Genomic DNA, 24,682 nt, shown 5'->3' on the forward strand with positions numbered 1-24,682 from the left:
TAGAAAAAACTTATGAATTTTGGGTTTCGATGGGCACAATATTCTTTTCCCTTATGGCCGCCCAATATGATTTTTGTTGAGAGATTATGACCCCAATCCGCTGTTTATTACATCCCTCGTCCCCCGGTTATCGTCAACTCCCTCTTATTATTTCCTCCAATAAACAAATCACCCAGTAATCTAGAAGGCGGTAATAATAAATAAGCAAACGCCAGTTTCAGCGCAGCATCTCCGCTGGAGCCCAACCCTACCACCTTCTCCCCTCTCTCCCTCTCTCTGCTCCCCCACCCCACCCTCTGTTTTTTTTTTGCATTCTTATAAGCTCGCCTCAAAAGATCTTTCTTTGCCCCTCGTTTCAGTGATCGCACCTCAAAAATCCGTCTTTCTTTCCTGCCTCTCTTCTTGCGAACCGAGCTCAAAGATCCTTCTTTTGGCATCTGATTCGGTAGAGGTGGGATCTTGGCGCTTGAAGAGCTGAGACAATGTGGGGAAGGAGATTCGTGGGGCAGCTCTCCTCCTCCTCCTCCTCCTCTTGCCTTGCTGCTTTCCTCGTGTTACTGCTTGCACTGGATCATCCAGGTCTGGTCACCACCCAGACCCCCAAGAGCGCTTGGCAAACCTTGACTGGTGCTCGTCTCTCCCCTCCCCCTCTCTCTTCTTTTATTTTTTCTTCTTCTTTTGTTTCTTTGGTGGGACTTTTAGTTTGATTTGGACAAGTGGACGCACAGAAAAAAAAAGTTTTTTCTACCAAAACACCCAGAGGGAGCGAGCGAGCGAGCGAGAGAGAGAGAGAGAGAGATTTTTTCGAAACTTTTTTCTTTTAACCTGCTTAGATTACTATATGTTCATAGGTTACGAGAGATCATGGAGTTTATATATGTATGTGATGTGGGTTTTCGCAGAAAAGATTGAGCAAGAAATGAAGAAATGAGCTGTAGGGTTTGCGAGCAAAGATGTGGAGTGGGCATGTGTAAAGTGAAAGTTGTTGGCATGCATTGTCTATGAGAGATTGATTTCCTTGAAGCTGATGGGAGGTTTCGGCTACATATGTGAGAACCGCTGGTTTTGAAGAGTTTTTCTCATTTGGATTTTAGAGATAGCATGTTTTTCTTCCGCCTATTATTTTGTATTTTTCTTTTCTAATTATTTTGCCCGCGGAAGCACCAAGTAATGATATAGAAATTTGAGGACTGGTCAAAAGATTAATGTTTATAAGTTCCATCTTTTTCCAATTATGAAAAATCACAGGGATGACCTGTTATGTAGATGTCCTTGATAAGCCCGCTGTTTGCAAGATCATGGTGAGGAATCGAGGAAAAAAAGCTTTAAATGGTTTAGTAATTTTTGAGAAAACTAATGGTTTAATAACTAAACGTAACTTTTAGTAATTCAATGATCACATTTGAATAAAACTATTTTTGGTAATTGTGCACCTCCAGAGTTTTATTTGATAAGATGCTTATCTTAAGATATACAATGCAAATTAAGATTAAATGGATTAATTTGCTAGCCCAATATGATTTTACTAGTATTTTTATAGCTTTGAGAACGGCTAAAATATACTGTTAGAAAGAAAACAATAGTGAAAAACTGTTATGGCATTTTTTATGCATCCTTGAGTTGTAGCGCAGCTAAAATTTTCCTATCCAATCAGCGACCAGGTTTTTCTGTTCCATAACTTAAGTTCTGCTCTCCTAATCTGATGGCATTATTTATACCGGCTTTGCCCTTACTCTGCAGGCTTTGATGAAATTTCACTTACCTGCATTGATTTTTTAATAAATTGAATTTTGTTATCTCTTTAGTGGTTGAACTATAATTGTTTTTTTGTTTTATGGAAGTCTAATGTATCCACTTTTCCATTATGCAGGAAATGCCCCGGTAGTAATAGCCAAAGGTGGTTTTTCGGGGATATTTCCTGACTCTAGTGACCTTGCCTACAAACTTACATATCTTGTCGGTTCTTCTGATACAATCTCATGGTGTGATGTGCGGTTGACAAAAGATGGTGTTGGCATCTGTCTACCAGAACTTACAATTAATAATGGTACAAACATTCAGATGGTTTATCCGCAGGGGAAAAAGAATTACCTTGTTAATGGAGTTCCTACATCAGGGTGGTTTTCCGTGGACTATAGTATTAATGACTTATCACAAGTTTTATGTAAGTTAAAACTGCTGAAAAGCTATTCGTTTGCTCCTATACCATTTAAAAATTGAAAAAGGATGGGAAAGCTCATGTATTATTATGGATGCTACCCGCTGCCCACAGAATCAAAAATAAAAGGGAAAAAAAATCACTTGGTAGCTTTTTTCCCTGATTCAGAATGCCAACATATCTATCTATTTGCAGGAACAACTTCTCAGAGTTATAGATGCACACGTCCATCAGTTTACCCTAGACATGGTGGTTTGACAGTGCTTTCTGTCAATGCACAATGCCTTACTCTCGATGCTAACTCATGCAAATCAATAAGTTAATTAGTTGGAAATAACTTAATGGTATGTAACATTGCCAAAGCCAATTGTGCTGCACTAGAAAAATAGCTTGGTGTTGAAATGTTCAAACCCATGTTAAGGCATTTTAGGCTGAAGTAAGGTATTTATCATATGATATTCTTTTTCCCTTAAACACCTTAGGCTATAAGGTATTCCCTAATGGTAAGTACTGTTTGTATCTGATTTATCCAGTCCTTTGTGGGCCTGCATGAATCCTCATAAACCATGAACTGGCAGCTTCTGTACAATGGTTTGCACTGCTGCATCATGCCTGTAAGTTGCCAGCATGGCTTGTCCTCTTTTCTGTTGCAATATGACAGTATGTCCTTTGGGGATGGGCACATATATAGGCAGTTGTCGTGCAGAGCAGATGCATAGCCTTTAATTATAGCAAGACACAAGCCTACTTGTACTGGGCTGTCTTGGATCCTGCATTGGGTTGGTGGGTGTAGGTTTGTGCATCAAAGCGAATTATGTGCATAGACTCATGTGAAGAAGTTTGAAACTGCAAATTTTGTAAATTTGATTTATCTCATCCTTTCTGTGTATCTTAGTGCTACACTTCATATGAACTTCCTATTTGGTATATAAGAGAAATTTGGAAATGTGAATTTATTAGCTATTACCTGTGTTAGATTTGTCTTGCTTTAAAGTCCAGCAAACTGAGCAGCTAAATCTTTTGGAAGTTACCAGAATTTTTGTCTGCATGTTTGAACTTGTTTGGCTAATATTCTGACAGTTTTTACAACCTAAGCAGTAACACAAGAAGTTCTTTCTCGAACTGATAAATTCGATGCTAGCTCGTTTATCCTTACTGTTGAAGATGTCCAGAAACAAGCTAAGCCACCAGCCCTTTGGTTGAATATACAGGTATCCTGTGGGTAATGTTGTTTGCATTATGTTCTGTAGCCCTCTTTCTTAATGTGATCGCTTAAAGTTTCTTGCTAATTAAAAATATATTTGTTGCCTCTTATTTTGCAGCATGATATGTTCTACACGCAGCATAATTTGAGTATGAGAAGCTATGTTCTTTCTCTAGCAAAACGTGTTATTCTGAACTATGTCTCGTCGGCAGAAGTGGTTTTTCTTAGCAGCGTAGCACGAACATTCAAAGGAACCAAAACAAAGTTCATTTTCCGTTTTATTGATGAAGCTGCCATTGAACCTTCTACAAACCAGACATATGGTTCACTACTAAAAAATCTCACCTTTATCAAGACATTTGCCTCCGGAATTCTCGTTCCCAAGCAATATATTTACCCTGTAACATCTGATTTCTATCTACAGCCTCACACCTCTTTTGTCCTGGATGCCCATAAAGAAGGACTGGAAGTATTTGCATCGGGCTTTGCAAATGATGCAATAATTAGCTATAATTACAGTTATGATCCATTAGCTGAATATCTTTCTTTCGTTGACAATGGGATCTTCTCTGTTGATGGTGTGCTGACAGACTTCCCGAAAACTGCATCGGAGGCCATTGGTGATGTTTCTCTTTACATGCATAAGATTCATAGTCTTGCTCCAATCAGCATTCTTTTATCTAAATGGTTTTAATGGAAAATTAGATTCCTGACCCTCTAAATGCTTTTTTACATAGCAAGATAATAGAAAAAAGGACATTGTGATTACACCTTTTAGTGGCTAATGCTATCTTTAGGACTGCCTACAAATGACTCTCGATTTCTCACATTTTTTGCTCTGTGATATTATTGGATGTTTCTCATGTCTACCAAATGTTACCTTAGTTATGATGTGTTTTTTATTTTAGCAGAGTATGGAAATAGTTTCATTCAAAGGTATGTAGTTTATTTTAAACTATCATGGTATCTTAATTTATTTTACTTGTTATGATCTAAACATAGTTACCAAGATGTTCCTCCTAAAGTCAGAAACATGCGCTGAAGAACTATTTTATCCTGTTATAAACTTTATTTCTCATGTAAGAAAAGTCATATTAATTTCATAAAACAATACGACATTAGCCAAATATCAATTTTCACGGGAAACAAGCTTCTGTGACCATTGATTTCCTTTTGATTGAAAAAATAATAGTTTTTCATACTTTTCCTAGCATAAGAGAATTTACACTCTAAGCAAATTTGAGAAATAGATTCTTGCAAGTTTGAAAATTTATCTATTGATTATAATAATGTGTTACTAGCACATTCAAGCAACAGACCTCCTGCACAAAAGACACTTGGCAGTTTGGTTTCTTTATTTATATTAGCGCGATTTTAGGGATCATGTAATAACCTATATCAATCTGTAATATTTTTTTTTCTTAGCGTGATGTTGTATCAATGTGTTATTTTGTTAGTGTGATTTTAGGAATCATGTAACAACCTGTATTAGCGCGTAATATTTTTCTTTATTAGCATGATCCTTTTTCAGCTTATGTTATTTTTCTTTGTTGGCATGATCTGGTTAGAGTGATTTGAGGGATCACATAACAACTTGTATTAGCTCTTAATATTTTTCTTTGTTAGCGTGATCCTGTACCAGCATGTATTATTTTTCTTGAATAGAGTCTATGCACTAGTATATATAATCTTTGAGATCTATATCGAATGTGATGGAACAAAAATATAAAATTCTCTCTTTTGTTTTCCACTTTTTCTGTAAATATTTTAACTTGATATGGGAGCCATCGATGACCTAATCTGCCGACGCCATCAATTCCACCTTTATTGTGATTGTTGTTGACGTGTTTAGAAGACTTAAAGACCTCCGTTGTCAATCTATCGATCTCTATATTTTGGTAAATCAACACCTAAAGATCCTCTATTTTTCGATGGATTTGTAGATCCACTGTTTTCCTGCAGGTCCTCTGTTTCTTAGTGAATCAACACTCGAAGATCCCATGTTTCCAAGTAGATCTGCAGATCCTGTTTCTTGGTAGATTAACATCCAAAGATTCTTTATTTTTTGATGGATCCGTAGCTCCTCTCCACCATCCTTTCCCTCAGTTTTAGATCTTTCATCGTCTCTCCTCACTGTCGCTTGGCCTCTCTCCATCTTCGGTTTCACTAGCTGCCTCAGGCTCCTTCACAACCTAGTTTGAGGCATCTTCCTCCTCTTCTATGGTGCTTTCGTCTACAAGGATTGTTGACCTTCGGCTGCCTTCTCTCGAAGTGCCAACCCTCACTCCAATGCCACCTTTTGTGTATCTTCTTCCTGCCACATCATCTAAAGCAGCCACAATAACCAACATGTCATTTTGCCACAGTAGCATAGATAAGACGAGTCATTCAGCTACATCATCGTTGACCAGTCATGATAGTCTACGATGTCATCATCTGTCCGGCCACAAAGCTTGCCACATTAGCCATTTTGCCATGTCACGGCAATGTGAGGGCCATGTTAGCTATTAAGCAGATAACAATCCACATCATCAAATATGTCTATCAGCCACATCAATTTATGATGTCATCAGATACGACAACTAGCCACGTTAGCAGACATAGCAGTCAGACACATCGGTAGACACCAGTTAGCCACATCAGCCACATTAGCGGACGCGTCATTTAGCTACATTAGCATTGCCAAACACATTAGTCTGCTGTGTCAGCTCCCTGATTTGCCATATCAGTTTTTAAATAGTTTAATCAGCTCTTGTTCTGCCATGTTAGATTCTGTGATATCACATTAGCTTGGCACATCAATATGCCATTTCGGTTTTTGAGCTGCCAAGTCAGCTTTTGATCTGTCACATCAACTTTTGAGCTGTTATGTTAGCTCTGGATCTGCCATGTCGGATTTTGTGTTGAAATATCAACTTTATACATTAGTCTGTCATATCGGCTTCTGAGTTGTTATTGTTAGCTCCTGATTTGCCATGTTAGCTTCTGATTTGTCGCTTCATCCTCCGAGCTGCCACATCAGCTCCTAATCTACCACCATGTCAGCTTCTGAGCCACTATATCAGCTCCTAGTCTATCACGTCAACTTCTAAACTGCTAATTTAGCTCATGATCTGCCACGTTAGCTTCTAGATACTTCTATGATCTGGTTTCTAAACTCAAGTTGGCACTTGCAGTACCACCTTGAGTTTGAGGGTGGCTGTTAGCATGATTTTAGGGATCATGTAATGACTTGTATCGCCCCGTAATGTTTTTTTTTGTTAGCGTGATCCTGTAGTAACATGTATTATTTTTCTTTGTTAGCACGATCTTGTTAGAGTGATTTTAAGAATCACATAACAACCTATATTAGTCTGTAATATTTTTCTTTGTTAGCATGATTCTGTATCAGTCTGTATTATTTTTCTTGCATAAAGTCTGTACAATAGTATATATAACCTCTAAGATGTATCGAATATGATGGAACAAAAATATAAAGTCCTTGCTCTTCCTCTCTCTTATTTTCCTTTTCTTCTATAAATATTTTAACAATTTATTTTAATATTTATGTACTGATAAATTTATGGATCTAGTGGGGTTATCATGCATGTGAGCTTATATTTTGGAAGGCCGTGTGATCTTATCAACTTAAAAGAGGAAGGCTGGAGAAAAGTTTTCCCAAATATGAGAGGGATCTTGTACGGTTTTAGTAGGGAACGATATAAGGTATACATACATGCAATATGCATTCATGTACATGTTTACGTGCTATAATAAGCAGTGTCTTTCATTCCACCTAGAATAGGTACAAGCGTTCAACTTAAGCTGCCTATCAATTTGGCTACTAAAGCTAGATGTGGTTTTTCCCACATACATAAATTGAGATCAAGTATCTTTCAGTCATCCCCCTCCCATAAAAAAAAAAGAAAAAAGAAAATGGTGAAGTTGATGCAGAATTACATGTATTGTGATTAGCAATCAAGGTTTGCTAGATTTTGAAAGGCTTGTACAAACATTAGACATTACAAAACAATCAGATAATGAAGCTTGGGTTTAGAATGCTGATAATATGAAGTACCTTTCTGAAGAGGGTTGCGATTTTTTTTTGAATTGTTATTGATGAGGAGAAAAGAAATTCTTTATGAATGATAGTGTCACGCCCCAAATCCGGCTCGTGACACAGCCATGCTATTGCAAGCCTTTGCCCACAATAGCATGAAGCCACATTAACAATTTTCTTGTATGAAGCAAGATAAAGTCTGATCAAATTTATTCACTAATCATAAGGAAGCAGGTACAGAGCATCTAAATCATATACTTGAGTTTGCAATATTACAACCCAAACTTATTAACATATCTACTTCTATGAATTCCTGTAACTATGCTTCATCTCCATTTTCATGTACTCTATCCCGCTCCTAGCAGCCTTATTTATCTGTAAGAAAATAAATGGAAGGATGTGAGTGTGAGATACTGGGCTGAAGCCGGTAGCCCTAGCCGACTTCAGCCCAACGCCCCTTTTGGAAGGGGCAGAGCAGGGGATCGCAGACGCGATCCCCTCCATCTTTTTCGGGCGTAGAGACGTCGCGGGCATTCTGTGGCTGCATCGCGGCCGTCCCGCGTCCACCCTGCCGCCGCACGAGCGGCCGCTGATTTTGCCTCCGCCGCGATTCCTGCCATGGAGAGCCGTTGAAATGGGATGATAAAACCCCCATTCTCTCCTCTTTATGAGATCACCCAAGCCCTCTCCCTCTCCTTTGTCTCCTCTTCCTCTCCCTTCTTCTCCTCCCTCTCCTCTTGCTTTCCAAGTGGCTGGCGTGCCGCTCGACCAAGCACCACCACTGATTCCTATTTCCTTAATTTCTCCTGTTTCGAGATCTAGTTTTGCCGTTGGAAACCCCACCGCCGTTGCCACTGCTAACAGCCGGACCGAGCCACCTGCGGCCGGGATCTGCCGCCTCCGTCGACCGCCGGTAAGCCTCTTCTTCTTGCTATTCATTCTATTGCCAAATAGCTTTGATTCTTCCCTTTGTTTTGGCCCCAAACCAAGACCACTTCTGTCTCTTTCTCGACGCCGGCCACCGCAGCAGCCGCCGGCCGCCACTGTGACCGGCTGGCCATCCACCGGGGGATGGCCTCCGCCATCCAGGCCGGCCACCCCGCCGGCTCTCTTCCTCCCCTGCCCCTTCTCCTGTCCGTGGGGGTTTGGGGAAGAAGGCCCCATCGTGGGCCGAACTGGGCCAAGCTTGGGCCTTGTTCGCTGTGGGCCCAACTTGGGCCCAATTCAGTTGTGTTGGGCCAGATGGGCCGTACCCATTGTGGGCCCAACTTTGGCCCAATTCAGCCTTGTTGGTCCTATTTGGACCGTACCTTTTGTGGGCCCAACTTGGGCCCAGTTCAGATCCGAAATCCGAAATCCAGTTCATACCCGAAACTCGAAATCCGAAATTCAGTTCAGATCTGTAACCTGAAATCCGAAACTCGAAATCCGAAATCCGAATTTGTATCCGAATTTGTTTGGCCAATAAAATGGGGTTTTGCAGTTAAGCCCTTGACAGTATATTATTTCCTTCTACAATCTAGATTTGATCCCTCTAAGAAAGTTGTATTATATAAAGGTCCTCAAATATATTATTTAGTCCATTCACTCAAGTTTTATTATAAAACAGTACCCTGTAACAAAGTATTCGTCCCTGCAATGAATTTTATTGCATAAATAATCCATCTAGAGGCCAACTTTGGGGGCCCTATTGGGTCGGGTCTATGCGGGCCCATTGGGCCGTGTCTGATATGGGCCCTATCGGGCCATGCCCATTATGGGCCAACTCTGGGCCCTGTTGGGCCGTGTCCAATAATATTGATTTTGGTTTTGCTTAGCTCTAAAATTAACAAAGAAATTAATTAAATTTAAAAGGTGAACCTAATCTACTTACCTAAAGTAGGAGTTAAGCGAGAAGAGGTAAGTAACTTAATGCTTCAAAGTGCATTTTTCTAAAATAATTATTAGTGGATTGAATTTCGAAATATGTTTTGTATTTAGTAAAATGGGTCTGGCATGTTAAATTTCATTTGAAAATTTTGTTATATGCTCTGAAATCCGTAAACTATGATTGGGCAATTTATGAAATCTGTTTTTATATATATGCATTCTCAGCATGGCTATGATCTGTTCTGTTCTGGCCCCGCCAATGAGGATTATACGTTGAACCTGTCGACTTGTAATTTGTGAGGAACCGGTTTCGACACCGCGCCACTGGTGATTAGAATAGTGGATTTGGACACCAGCTGCTATCGGTAGGTAAATATAGTAGATTTGGCACTTTTGTGCAACACCGGCTGCCATCGGTGGATAAAAATAGTGAATTTGGCATTTTGTGCAATCCATGCCACTAGGTTATATGGCCGTAGCCTATTATGTTGAGATTATGATATCAGAGTTTTTGTAAAAATGATAATAAGTTTTGAGAAAAAAAGAAAAACGACGTTATTTGTGATTTATTCGCAGTCATTATTTTGTATTTTAATTTGATATGCTTTGCCCCCACTATGGGGTATTTTGTTGTTTACTGGGCTAGTGTAGTCCATTATCCTGTTTTCTCTATTTTTCAGATCCAGAGACTTGATCGCATAGGATTGGGGAGTGCGCTAGACTTTTCGATTATTCCTTCGGTTATTAGCATTTTAGCTAGATTAGCTTGGACATTTGAATTATGTTGGCATATGCTATTTTGAAGTTTTGTAAGACTGCTTTTGAACAACTTAAATAATTATGTCATCTTGAAATATTTGTGATTGCTTTGATATGATTTGCTGCCTTGCACGCCTGTGCGGCCCGCCGCGCGGTGCCTGCCGCGCTCCGGGCTCGTGGCGTGACAGTGAGCTATACGGCTCAGTAAGTAACCATGTACAATCTTACCAGATCAAGTATCATGTTCCTCATGCCAGTGCATTAATTTAGGAAATTAACAGTTATAACAAAATAGGCATTTCATATAGCATATATTTAAATCAGTCAAAGCAATGCATGTCCAATCATGCAAGTTCATAAATATGGATGTGCATCATAAAACCTTCCCATTATTCTATGTTTTGAAATCCGTACTCTCAGATGGTAGTGCAGCTATGGTCAATATTATTATGCGTGATGGCCATATGCCGAGCTCTGGCGAGGGCCGTATGTCGAGTTCTGGCGAGGGCCATATGCCGAGCTACTATAACCCGCTGACGAGGGCCGTATGCCCAGCTACTATAATCCCGCTGGCGAGGGCCCGTACATAGCAATCTGAGAGTTCATAAACCATATCATGTTTTTCATAAATCTTACTTCATAAGTAGATTGAAAGATGAATAATAGCATCATAATGTATAAAGTTCATGATCATGCTGCAAACTTCAGTTTCTTTCATGCAACTTTCTATATCATCATAAATCCAGTGTACACAATATAGTAAACATGATGAATGCCATTTAGTCAAAATCATGCATCACTTGCTACATATGCTTGATCTGAATTTTTAAGAAACACAATTAGTAATATACAACTTCGTATTCAAATAGTTTCATGTATTTGAAAGCAATAAGATTGTGTCAGGGTCACTTACCTCAGTTCGCTCACCAATTTCTAGGTTTAGATGACAATTCTTCAACACCTAGCATTACACAACAATCTCATTATTTGTTACTTGCTCATTTAATTTCGTATTAATTTATTTAACTTCTATTCTATTTCTTCTACTATTTTTCCACTTCTAATTATTATATTTATTTCTATATAATCACATCCTTTCCTTAATTCAAATTCTTTAATATTCTTTTAATTTTTAATAACTTACAACCCATCCAAAGGACTCATATTTCATTTTCAGGCCCATAGCCCAATTATAAACTAATCCTTTATTCAGGCCCATGGCCTGATTAATTTCTGATTCAATTATTGGGATTATTTTTATTCAGGCCCATGGCCCGATTCAGTTACTGGGCTTCTTTTTATTCAGGCCCATGGCTACTGGATAAGGTCTAATCCACTTTCTAGTTCAGGTTTGATCCAATTTTTGTTTCAGGCCTGATTCAACTTCTGGTTCAGGTCTGATCCAATTTCTGGTTCAGGACCTAACCCAATTTCTGGTTCAGGTCTCATCAATTTTTTGGTTCAGGTCTGACCCAATTTCTGGTTCAGGCATGATTCAACTTCTGGTTCAGGTCTGACCCAATTTTTAGTTCAGGTCTAATCAAATTTCTGGTTCAGATCTGACCCCAATTTCTGGTTCATGTCTGACCCAATTTCTGGTTCATGCCCATTTACAAGGTTAATTTTCTTTTTAGCGCAGTAACATAGGCAATAGGTTTACAATTAGGCTCGTGGCCCAATTACAGACTAGAAATGGCACTGCCTATCTTTTGTTCTAATCTATAAGGCACTGCTTAGTTTCAGTTAATTTTAGGAAAGACCCTGGCTCGGCCCAAATCCAAATTTGAACCCAACGTAACGCAACCCTTTAGTCTGGGCTCCTTTAAATCCATTGTCAGATCTTGGCCCATATAGCCCATATTTGGTTTAACTTATTTATCAGATCTTGGGCCCATTTGGCCCAGATCCAATTGAACCCATCTTATCAGGTATTGGGCCCAATTAGCCCAAACACATTTTTTTTCTTCTTTTCTTTTTTTTCTTTTTTTTTTCGTTTTCTTTTCTTTTTCTTTTCTTTTCTTCTTCTCTTCTCTTCTTTTCTTCCTCTTCCTTCCCGAAGCTTCCCTCTTCCTCTTTCTTTTTCTTTCTTATCTTCTCCTCCCGTTTTTCTTTCTTCCTCATTTCTTCTCTCTCTCCTCTCTTCTCCTCCCTCTGCCCTCTTCTCCCGCAAGGTAAGGAGCCTTCCCCCTTCTCTCCCACCACACAAGGGAGGAGGGTGATCTTCGTCGGAGTGCTTAGGAGAGCGGCGACCGACCCTATCTTCTTCCTGTGGAGGAGAGAGAGAACTCAGGAGAACGGCGGCCGGCCCCAGCCGACCCTCTCTTCTTGCCGTGGAGGAGAGAGAGAGAGAGCTCGGAAGGGGCCGGCCGGGGTGGCACATGGTGAGTTTCCCTTTCTTCTTTTATTTTTCCTTTATTTTGTTTTTGTTTCATAGTTAGGCTGGATCTAATTTAAGAGAGCATGAATGATGAAGGAAGAAAAAGATCAAAGACTTACCTAGCTCCGAGGAGATGTTGCAGCTTCTCTCTCCGGCGGCACCAGCTACATGAAGCCCTATTCCTGGAGGAAGGAGGAAGATGCACCGTGAGGGAGGAGATAGAATTGAAAATTGCTTTCTTCCTTTTCTTTTATAAGATGATTTTGAAATGTCGTGGCTCATTCACTGCCGCGATGCTCACGGCGGTTGGGCAGGATCCGCGACCGCTCAAGAGGCCGCGGAGTTGCCACGGCGTCTCCGCGCTCGTAACGCACGAGCCTAGCCGGCTTCGGCCCTTTTGGGGCCTATTCTCAGAGATGGGATCAAGGCTCCATGCAATTCATATACATGTCCTGTCAACACTAGAACTTTGGAAAGAATAGTAGAAAAAATCGACTTGCAACCTAAGCAGCAGGAGATTAGGCAGACTAACCTAGACTAATATGCAAGGAGGGTGGTGTTATAATTCATCTCGAATGCACATAATATATTAGGCAGTTTCTATACTTGAAATTGTTTAAATTCAGAAAATATAATTGATGCTATTAACTTATGCTGTTAGATATCTATAATGTATGGTTCTCGTTTGAGTCACTTGTTTGGAGAGAAACAAAAGATAGATTAGAAGAAAGATGGATATTTGGAACTGTTTGCATGAAGCTTTCTTCGCCGCCTAGGGATGGGCTTGCCATAAAGCTTGTTTGACAAGTCAATGACAAGATGGGTAGATATATGTAAGCATGCCACCGATGTTAATACAACCGAAAAAGGGGTGATCGAAGGGAGGATATGAGAGTTGCATGGGTTCAGGTATCTTGACCTTCAAGAATTTTTGTCACTTTCATACCACCATTAGAGGAATTGGGATAGATTGTAGCCTAGGCTATAGTAGGATAATTCTAAGTTAACACTACTTCTAAGGTATGGGAAAGTAAAGGATAAAGTAAAGCTATGATAAAATAAGATTCATTGATGTAGATGTCGAAGAGTTTTTTTTGTATACAGAATACAATTCTACTTATTTATACTAAATATAATTATTGCCTACTCTCAATAATAGTCACATCTCGCCTCTAAATTTGGAGATTCTAGTAACTGACGTCAGTTATTGTCTACTACATGTTCGTTAGCACGGATGCTCTGCACGAACTGTCAGACCGAAAATCATGTCTTATCGTACTTGGCTTATCCAAACATGGATTACATTGGCTATCTTTGCTTCGGCCTATACTTTGGTCTTTTGCACTTGGAAATATCTTTGAGACCGATTTGGTCGCCGCAATCTATTCCTTTTTTCTGTCATGCAACTTCATACATCTTGTATTGTGGTTGATTATAGCCTAGTCTTAATCTTTCAGCCTGCTTATCAGCACCATGGCCGAATTCTGCCTATTCGGCCTAGACCTCCACAGTTAAGTGGGATTTATCATAGCTGAATTCTATCCAACCCATTAAGGGCCACGTGACTTCCGTCTGCTTTTACTCCCGCTAACCTTGCCCACATGGCTTTTACTCATGGTCTTCAGCTAGGTTGTTAAGATAGTGTGTAAACAGAAAGCTTTTGGTTTCATCTATTTCAAACTTGTTTTCTTTTACTTCCTCATCTTCTTATCTAGTTGCTTTGATGTCAGTCTGTAGGCATAAACTTTTGGCGTTGATATAATTGTAAGTGATTTATACTTTGTGATTAATGATGTGATCTCTACAATATGTGTTCTAATTAAAGTAGATCTTATTTCTAATGTCAAAACATTTCATTATACTTGCAGGTTGCTTTTCTCATATACAAGCAAATAACTCCGAACATGGTAGGTCAAATTTTGTTTATTTCCATGACTTACCATCTATTTTCCAGGACTTTCTAGCACTGTTTGCTTCAATATTGCTATATTCCTACACTTAATATGTGCTTCAGGAAAGCCGCTAGTTATCTCACACAATGGAGCTAGTGGGACCTACCCTGACTGTACTGATTTGGCTTATCAACAAGCTGTTAAAGATGGTGTGGATTTTATTGATTGTCCTGTTCAAATGACACAAGATGGCACTCTTGTATGCATGAGCTCTTTAAACCTCATTGATGTTACTACAGTGACAACATCACCCTTCAGTTCTCGTTTTTCTGTTATCCCAGAAATTCAGGGTGTTCCTGGAATTTTTGCCTTTAATTTGACATGGGAAGAGATTTCAAAGAACTTGAAATGTAAGTTGATGCTTTCCTTTCTGCCTGCTGATTATATGCTAAAACTCCTAGCAGTTCCTGTGGAAAAAGTGTGATGATATGGCTAGAATAGAAATATATGAAGAAGAATACTTTACTGTTGCTGGATTATCTCATAAACTAGCAAGATTAGACTTTGGTGCTGCATTGTTTAGTTTCCCTAGGAAAATGCAAATAACCTCACCTAGTATGTTCACTTTTCTTCTCTGTCTCTCTATCTTTTTTGTTTTCCCTAGAAAACTTTGCAAGTCCAGTCCTAATAACTTAACGACAGCAAAGAGGCTCCTTGTAAATTTTTTGTGTTTGCCACATTTGTGTCAACAATTTCATAACTTGGAAGGGTAATAAGCATGACATCTGTCTGATCTAGTTTCTCTGGCTCATAAACAATGTACTTTTATACTAATAAGCAAACTTTCCAAGATGTCCTTCTGTCCAAAGTGGACATTCAACAATATCTGCGGTTAGAAGGGAAACAAGGATCTTCCAAAAAGGCAATCTAGGAAAGCAAGCAAGAAAGAAACTACAAAACAAAAAAAAAAAAAATGTATTTCAGGCTTCAAATAAAGCTCTGACAGTGATGAGCTGAGAGTTTCTTGAATGTCATTTTATATAGATAGACTCTGCCCCCCTTAGATGCACTCAAATATCACCAACGAATTTATATGCCAAAATGGGGAGTATTTATCAAATCTTTGTCAATTTATGGAGCACAACTGTCCGTCAAATGCTCTTGGTTGAACGAACCTTGAATGCTTCACATGCATAAACATCATCATCAAGACTTATACCATCAGTTGTGAAAATAGTATTACATATAGAGCTAGAGATGCGCAAAAAACCGGCCACATTGCGAACCTGACCGAACTGGTTGCTTCATTTCGGTTTAAGTCAATTCTTTTTGTGGTTGGTTCGGTTTCGGTTTGAAAAATTTTCAAAGCAAAAAAATCGGTTTGCTTTTGTTTTGGATTTTAAAGAAAATCAACCCAAACTCAAAAAAATGACCTACATATATATATTTTTTAAAAAATATTATTAGGCGAGAATACCAAGTGAAGCCCATACAAGTGTAAGCCCAATGACATTATGTGTTATGAAATTTGACGGTTTATGGTTCAGGGTATGTTATAACCTGATCTAACCCGAATCGAATATGGTATCTTCTCAGTTCAGTTTCTTTTGGTTTTTATAAACCGTTGGTTCTGTTATGGTTTTAGTGGTTTCAGTTTTAAGAAACTGACGTAAAGCAATTTGGTTTCTAATCTACCCTCAAACAAACTGACTTGACCTCTGCACACCCCTATATAAAACCAGGTGCATGTGGTTTGCCACTATAATTGAACTAGTTTGCCGTGGCTAACAAGATCATTACTGTGATTTATGCATATATGAATCAAAACAACACAACCAAGCAAGGTCCGTCGAATCGGTACTAGGATCCGTACCGATCGGCAGACAAGTAGGTACGTTACCGGTTCGGTACCATACCGATAGTACGCTTGGCCATGCTGGTTTCGAACCGGCACGCCCAATTTTTTTAAAGTTTGTCAAGTTTAATTAATTGGTAATTAATTTCTTTTTCAACTTTTTGAATGATTTTAAGTATAATTTAATGTTTTTTTTGATTTTATGATCTCAGTTTAATCTATGTGATGCATCTTGTTATTTAAGGTGATACAAAACATAAAATGATTAGTGAGATGTTGCATGTAATAGGAAGCAACATGAAATATCCTAAAATCAATTACTGAGGTAGAAAATATAAAATATTACAATCAATTACATATATTTAAAGTACAACATACATATCAATCTCTAAAATTTTGAGTGGCGATATCTCTAATAGATATCTAGTCATTAACATAGTCAGGAGGCACATCAGCTCACTTCTCCAACCAAGCGGCTTATAGTAAGGAACGCGCTTTGGGTTATAAGCACTTTCAGATCTCTCGTTGAAGCTCTGATTCTGAGAAATATCCTCTGGTTAATAATATGATTGTAGAGGGGTCCATCTGAATATGCCGGCAGCAAAATTCAATCCGAAAGATCCTTCAGGCTGCGTAGGATAGTAGCCACCAAAAGACGATGTATTAGATGCACTATATCCATATCTGTATCCTTATGGATCATAGGATGCCTGTGGATGCGAGTAATAGGATTTGGATAGCTAGCTGTTTAAGATTTTTTGCGGACAAACCAAAATAAATCCACCATTTAACTGCAAAAATATTAAAAAAAATTATATATAACATACTATTGTATTAGTAACCATCTAATGCCAGGTAATAGTTATCGTTGATGTGCAATATATCTGGATTCATATTTTTTTTACTTACGACAACTGCCGAGACTCTAAAATTGTCAATGCTCTCTCTAAATATTTTGGCCTATGAAAAAGAACCATGTTGTAATATGTTAATAATTAAAGATACCAGTTAACTTACATATGTTACTTAAATTAACTTACCTCTTCTAGACATAGAGCCTCGACTTTTGGATTAGGCTCTATCTTGTAAATCATATTACGCAGAGCGGCCAGAAGTTCGTCATCTATATCAATTTCAGGTACGGTATATTGAAACTTCGGCTTTAGGTAGGATGCTGCAGATAGAGTTCGTAATTGTCTTACTAAAATTGTACAAATACAGAAGCAATTTAATTTTCAATGTTCTTGTTTACTTGATAGATGTAAGTCTATTTATTTGGTAATCCCACTGTTGCTAAATGATGTCATACGCCTGGGCATACGTTGGATCTGCCTTCTTGATCTAAATCTTTGCCCTCTCATCATATGATATAAGAAGCCCATCTGGGGGTACCTCTTGCTGTTCACGGCCCAAAACACTTTGTACAATGGTTTGATAGCCTTTACTATCTTCTCGGCCCGCTGCCATAATGTCCGCCTCGTCACCAAGTCTTCGATAGTGCTCCCTTTAGTGTCGGCCCTTGCAATTCTATTATTTTGCTACTTGGGATTGACAAATATCTGACATAGGACTGCTTTTCTCTTATAGAGGCTATCAAGATTTCTTCCCCTACATACCTCCTCACAGTGATAAGATGCATGTATGGTTATATATATATATATATGGTGATGTTTGGGCTGTCTCCACTGTTTACTGCACCGTATGAATTTTCGCAACCTCTATCACCATGAGGTCGACACAATGTGCAACACATGTGGTCCAAAAAATATGTGGCCCGCTCCATCAAGATCTTTCCGACGGCCTTATATTGTGGCCCATTATCGGTGATGATCTGCATGACATTCTTCTCTTCTACCTGATTAATCACTTTTTTCATTAATTTGAAATTGTACATGGCGTCGTGCATCTGATTGGAAGCATCAACCGACTTATGGAAGAAAGTCTTCGTATTACAATATCAAGAAGTTAATGCTCCACCTGATAGGACTGGTCCAACCATCATACATCACCGTCAGTTTATTTATAGGCCACTTGTTCTTGTACGAGGCAATCCACTTTTCTAGCTCATCATTATTGTCAAGAAGCTTACCGTAAATGTCCTTCGATTTCAGAGGATCTACATCGAGACCGGCAGTCTGTATGGAGAAAATGGTAGACCTATAGTAGGTATTCTTTGCCACATTTGCTAGGATGTGGCTGAAGTAGAACCAGAATCCAATAGCTCACCACATATCCTGCTTATCCTTCTTTAGCATTATGTCGACCCTCTACTGCTTCGAATCCTTGCTGGGAAAGACATGTGGATCTAAATAATGAATGGTGGCTCTTGGTAGAATCTCTTTGGAAAATTTCTTTCTGCTATCAAAAGCCCATAGCATAGATTTAATACGGCCATCGCCTTCATTGACCGCCTCCTTATTGAGGTCTTCTTGAACTCTGAATCTGCCCTGCTGCTTGCAGAACCGAAGGCCGACTTATAGTATGAGGGCCTAAATCAAGCCCTATACTTGGCCACATCATTTTTCTGCCACTGATTATCCAGGCTTGCCTGTATGGCAGCATGGATCTGTGCCTCCTCGTCATCTAGAGCGGATGCCTCCTCTGACTTCCTGGAGTGATAGGAAGGTGGCTGTCGCTCGGTAGTCCACCTTCGTCTTTTTTTTGGAAATTCTCTTCTTCGCTGCTTTGAAATCAGCGAAGTACTTTATTCTGAACCTTCTATGGATATTTCCGGCACATAGATACATCGGGGCAACCACCAGCTAAGTGCTGCTTCAACCTGGTTACCCCTTCTTCCTTGAACTTTGTGTTGCACCAATTGCACATTCAGTGGTGCCGATCCGAGAGCATTTGCCCAGGATCTCAACTAATGTTACGCTCTGACTCCTTTCTTTATTGATGGTTCCATTCCTATAGGTTTATCAAGTACGTCAGTTTATCAATTATTTAAAAATCGCAAAATTTTGTTACGATGAAGATTATTTTTATTTTAGAAAATACATCTGATTTATCTAATACATAGTACTACTTTTTCATATTATTTATTTATTTATATATTTTTAATTATTTTTCAAAGACTGCTTATTTTTTGAATTTTTTCAAATTTGGGCCTAAGCCACTATGCACATGATCGCATCAAAACTTGAATAAATGGACACCAAATTTAGTTGGAGAGTAGCTTGCATGACTCTAAATTTTGGCATGATCTTCACTTATTTTGCAAATTTCAAAATATTTTTTAGCGTCCAAAAAAAGAGAGAAAAGGAGATAGGGAAGAGGAAGCATACCTTATTTAGGGTTGGATCGTCCTTTCAATTCAGTGTATTTTTTGCCGTGGGATATGTTGGGAAGGCCTAAGAAACTTCTTGGGCCTTCCCAATCATCTTTTAAAGCAAAAGTAAGAGAGGGGGGAGGGGGTCTGGTTTGGAACCGGTCCGACTCAGTGCGAACCAGACGGTTTGCACCGGTTCCACATAAAATCAGCTGGTTTGGACCGAGTCTGGGCGGTTTGTGACCGGATCCGGCCGATTTCTATTGGTTTGGAACTGATTCTGGCTGGTTCGGAGCCGATTCTATAAAAAAAAGAGGTGAACCGATCCGGTCCTCCAATGGGTCGGCTTGGTACGGGCCGAACCAAGCAGTTCGGCCCGGTGCTTAGTTCGGCCCGGTTCGGCGGATCTTGCAACCAAAAATATGAAAGCACATTTTTTTTATTTGTTTCACCTACTCCATGACGAAATTGATGTGCTAGAATAGTCCAAGAGCGATTTCCATCAATTACCTGTAAAAGGAGAGGACCAGAATACAGAAGTCTCGAGACTGCTAATGTCAGTCCTAGTTGTGTCTGGTCTCAACATGAGTTGCCAAAGGCACATTCCAGGCTGCCCTTGAACCCTTGAATTTGATGACAAACAAGGCATACCATACCGTTTTCAGCCTTGCTGGCTAAAATATCAGCCAACGGAAAGAGATGATAGCTAGAATACCTTCTGCCCTAACCTTGGGAATCTCCCAAGGTTCAAACCAAGAACCTCCATTTGGAGGAGGCCTGGGCTGTGCCCAGTTAGACACAAATCTCAATGTAGTTAAGGGCTTCCAGTGTTCAACCAGACAAAAGAATTCAGAAGAGTAAAAAAACACTATCTTCATGAGATGGAAGCAGTTCTTCATGATGTAGAATTTATATTTTTCTACTGGATGTCTTAATTAGTGCATGTCAAAGTTTGCTAGCATTAAAATTCCAAGAACAGCTTTCAATAGTTATTCTTGAAAGTATTATCTTTTCAACTTATCACCTACTAAGTATTTAACTTATGGTTCAAGGCTGGTCTTGTTGCTCCCTGAATCTCATTATTCTCAAGGACTTTGTTTGTTTATTGCCTTGTATATGGAAATTGCATAATTTTCATTTATATAGAGATCTTTTATAACATGCAATAAAATGATATATAAACCATTCTTTCCCCTTTTAAAGAACATTTCAGTAACAACTTTTTTTCTCTGTCTATTGTAGCTACAATATCAAGCCCCGACGTGGATTACCAATTGTATCGAAACCCTCGATATAAAAATGCAGGAAATTTCATGAAGTTATCAGATTTTTTGGATTTTGCGAAGGACAAAGCTTTATCTGGAGTTTTGATCAGCATTGAGGTAATAATATCTGCGTGCTATTTCATGCTCAAAATTGATGAAGTATACCTAAATGCTGCTGGTTATGGCTGGCTGTATCAAATTTGCTTTCTATTTACTGCGTTTGTGCTGGGGATTTTTTTTGTTTGACCATGGTCAAAACTTTTCGACCTGCACTTTAAAGGGGCTGGGCATGTGTCAGGGCTTTGAGCTGGTTCAGGTCATGAGGCTAGAGTTTTATTTGGGCCAAGACAGCAGGGTTTAAGCTCAATCATCACCCTGATGTAAGGATTTTTAGAATGGTGGGTCTCCTTTTAATACTAGTTCACCTCATATTTGAGTCCCCAAAAGTTGTAAGAGTTGGGTGAGGCAAACTAGGTTGTGCTGGTTTAGGGTTTGGTCATGCAGAATGGAGTAGGTTATGGGTTAATCAGGTCTGGTTGGTGAGGACTTGTGTGAGCGTGTGTTTAGTTGCGCATCGGTTTTTCGCCGGGGAGATATTGGGTACTTATAGAGGACTGGAGTACCTAAGTAATACCTTCCAGCTAGCTTTTGGGTGAGGTATTGGGTTGTTACAATTGGGTCACGGGGGTCGACCCAGTGGGTTTTGCTTTAAAGGGTTCTAACATGACGTGTTGGGCCAGGTCGAGTATGGGTCAAGATTTTATATGTCATTATTTTAATTGACCTGACTAGAAAGTGACCCAACTGGTCTATTACCGCCTTCTCATCAAACTATCTTTTTTATTATTTTATTTTATTTATGTTTTATTTTATTACAATAATGCCGGCTCCAACAAATTTCTGTGAAACCCAATTTTTGTAGACAATTGTATTCACTCGGTGTGGCCATCAAAATTTCAGAAGCTGAGATCTATGCATAATTACATTAATACTGATTTCCGCTAAGTCTATATAGAAGAATAACAGAACAATTTCATCAGAGACATCGGTAACTTATGAACCAACATAATGCAAACTTCCAAGCTCTCAGCTTCTGTCTGACCATTCTTCTTTTAGATACTCCCTTGTGCTACACTATACACCTTGGTCCAGGTCTTAGAGAGAAAACAATAGAAGGGAACCAGGAAAAAGGGTGTGCATTTTCAATTAATATAATTAGTTTAAGCTAGGAAGCATGGATATTTTAAATTGTATGCCATGTTTGTATTGGATACATATTAGATACTGATACTTGTTTCTAGGATACATGCTGGATACTTACTTTAAGTACCATATTTTCGAAATCTAAAATAGGTTTCAGATTCTTCATGGATATAATCATAGGGTATTTCCTAGATACACCTGGGGTGCTTATCTCCTTCATGTCTCTAGGGACGAGGGAGAGAGCCTTATGTTCTTTCTTTTTTTTTAAAAAAAAATAATGTTAACCTTTTAATAATAAATGATTTATTTTCAAGGTATGCAATGTTGATATTATTATACGAGTTATGGTCTATTAATTTGAAACATATTAAAGTTTGTGGATGTCAATACTACATATAAAGTATGACTACGTCATTTTGATGACTAACTAATGCTTTATAAAATTTTCGCATGCATGCAAAAATATATATACATATTTGTTGACGTATCCTATTCATATCATATCCTATTTATGTCATATCCTATTCATATCATATCCTACGTTTAAAAGACTTGTTGTATCGACTATCTGTACATGTCGTATATGTATCTGTATCCATGCTTCATGGGTTTACTGAAAAGATTGGATGACCTCCTGTCAATCTACTTCCTCTCACATGCATGGCACATGTCCAGCATATGACATTTTTATTACAAATACTGGTCTATGTGTACATGTCCTTACATAAATACAGATATATGAACTGCACATATGCATCTATATGTATCTTTATATGTTTATGTATATATCCTTGTAGCATGCATTATGTCAAAATGATGTTGATATATTTGCATTTGTGGTTCAAGATTGTGCAAATCCATTAACAGTATCATAAAGATGGCCCCATTTTAGCATATGACATGTTGCTTCATCTGATTTAACCTCTGCTCCACAAAGCAAGCATATAATTTGCAGTGCCCCACTTAAGGGTCTCACGAGTGGGTAGCATAAGGAACACAAACAGTGCTTTTTTTCTTGTCTGATCCTCATGAAATTATTGTTGGTGCAAATAGGTTAACCATATACCTAATCTGACCATTTGCCAACCTACGACCAGACCCCATTTCTATTAGTCCTTAAAATCATAATTCTGTTTTGTCATTTGTCAGCCACGAAAAGGCAGAATTCTTGTAATATAGTGCCTGTTGCTAAAGAGTTCAGCTGTGTAGGACTTGAACCTTTCTTCAGGTATGTAGGCCAAGCATTTGACCAGGTCTAGCATGTAGTCTACGGTCAAAGCCTTTGGCCTCTCATGGATGTGCATCTAAGTGATCAGATTTGGAGTTCTGCAGGAAAAGAGATCAAACTTGCTATAATAACTAAATATTTAACTTGACTGTTAAGACTTGAATGAACATATTAGGGTTTTTTGCATGTAAACCTTCCAGAAAGTTCTTATTTGCTTTATTTACCACTTTTGAAGTGAAAGTACTCCCTTGAAAGTCTAAACATTTACATATATACCCCTTTTGTTGTGATAGAAATATGCCCCCTTTGAAATTAAAAATTTGTAACATAGGCCCTAATAATTGGGTGACATCAAACAGAAAGTAACATTACGATATTATACAACCCTCATAATTGCTTCTATCAGTCAAAGAATGAAAAATACACACGTATATCTGATGCAAGCTGGTGGCCTAGTGCAAGCTTCAAAGTTACCCAGAAGAAAAATAATGTAAGTGATGCAAGGAAAATAAAACTAAGCCTAGAATTTTCAAAAAAATATTTTTTAATTTTAAAGAGCTTATATCAATTTCCAAACTGTAAGGTAAAGGAAGTAGGTGGATAAACTAAACTAAGAGAAAGGGATAACTAGCAGATTCTTCCCTTACTATCAAGAGGGTCTTGTGAGGACTTCACCAACTGACACCTTCAAGACACTCCGCGATGGAGGACTCCATCAACTAGCTACTTCGCCAATCTCCATAATCCACCAGGGTCATGCAGAATCCACCACATAGATAACACCAGAGCGCACCCAGTAAAAGAGATGATTTATTAATTTTTCAAGGATCGAAACTGAGTACATGGATGGTATTTGTACGAATGGGTTTCTAAGACCCACAAAAATCCTATCTCCACATGGATATAGTTTTCCTAATAAATAATAACAAAAATAGCTTTTTAGATCTTGTAGGACTTGTCAACCAATTAATAAGTGTTTCCAGAAGAGAAAAGTATGAAAGTTGACCAGAAATTTAGAGAAAAAATGTCCTTAATTTGACATGGCCGTAGGGTGGTATTTTCGTAATTAAGTTGAACTTCATTAGCATTGCATCAATATGACAAGTCTTTGGTGCGAACACCAGTCCTCGATCTTCGATCCGATACGTGTATAGCCGCAGATGCAAGAGAGCAGCCCACCCGGTGACACTTTGGCTGGATGATACATTATGAGAGAGCTGATTTGTGAGGTATTTGGGTCTTTTCGTCTGTAGGGGTATTTTGCGGATTTGCTCGCCATGTTGCCTATATAAAGGTTAGTAGGGCTTGTTAACATTTTGATCATGAATGAAAGAATTTTTCCTCTTAATTGTTTTTGTTGGTGGATTCCAACACCCCATTGGTGGATTCCGCGGGTTACTTCTGGTTTGAATATTGTGCTGCATCAGTCTTTAATAAAATGGCTATAAATTTCTTGTCTGAGCTTCAATTGAGGTGATTCAAGATACGTTGGAAAGTTAACCAGTATCGAACATCTTGGAAGTGGTCTGAGCTTGAAATTTAACTTGTAGTGATTGTGGTGA

General features: G+C 38.7%; 1 protein-coding gene across 2 annotated transcripts in view; it reads left to right on the forward strand.

The window, feature by feature from the left end:
* The first annotated feature begins 217 nt into the window (after positions 1–217).
* LOC103713563 (glycerophosphodiester phosphodiesterase GDPDL4-like) overlaps positions 218–24,682 on the forward strand; it is a 28,895-nt gene continuing 4,430 nt past the window's right edge. Inside the window, exons 1-8 of one of the 2 annotated variants that reach the window (XM_008800542.4) lie at positions 490–627; positions 903–1,049; positions 1,871–2,164; positions 3,257–3,369; positions 3,481–3,982; positions 14,275–14,313; positions 14,421–14,708; positions 20,667–20,806. In XM_008800542.4, coding sequence (XP_008798764.1) covers positions 2,062–2,164; positions 3,257–3,369; positions 3,481–3,982; positions 14,275–14,313; positions 14,421–14,708; positions 20,667–20,806 — 1,185 coding nt within the window. In that variant the 5' untranslated portion in view covers positions 490–627; positions 903–1,049; positions 1,871–2,061. Of the gene's footprint in view, positions 628–902; positions 1,050–1,870; positions 2,165–3,256; positions 3,370–3,480; positions 3,983–14,274; positions 14,314–14,420; positions 14,709–20,666; positions 20,807–24,682 lie in introns of both variants that reach the window. The other variant, XM_008800541.4, reaches the window with a different exon arrangement.

The sequence above is a fragment of the Phoenix dactylifera genome, chromosome 1 (assembly GCF_009389715.1).
Source record: "Phoenix dactylifera cultivar Barhee BC4 chromosome 1, palm_55x_up_171113_PBpolish2nd_filt_p, whole genome shotgun sequence".
Taxonomy (NCBI): domain Eukaryota; kingdom Viridiplantae; phylum Streptophyta; class Magnoliopsida; order Arecales; family Arecaceae; genus Phoenix; species Phoenix dactylifera.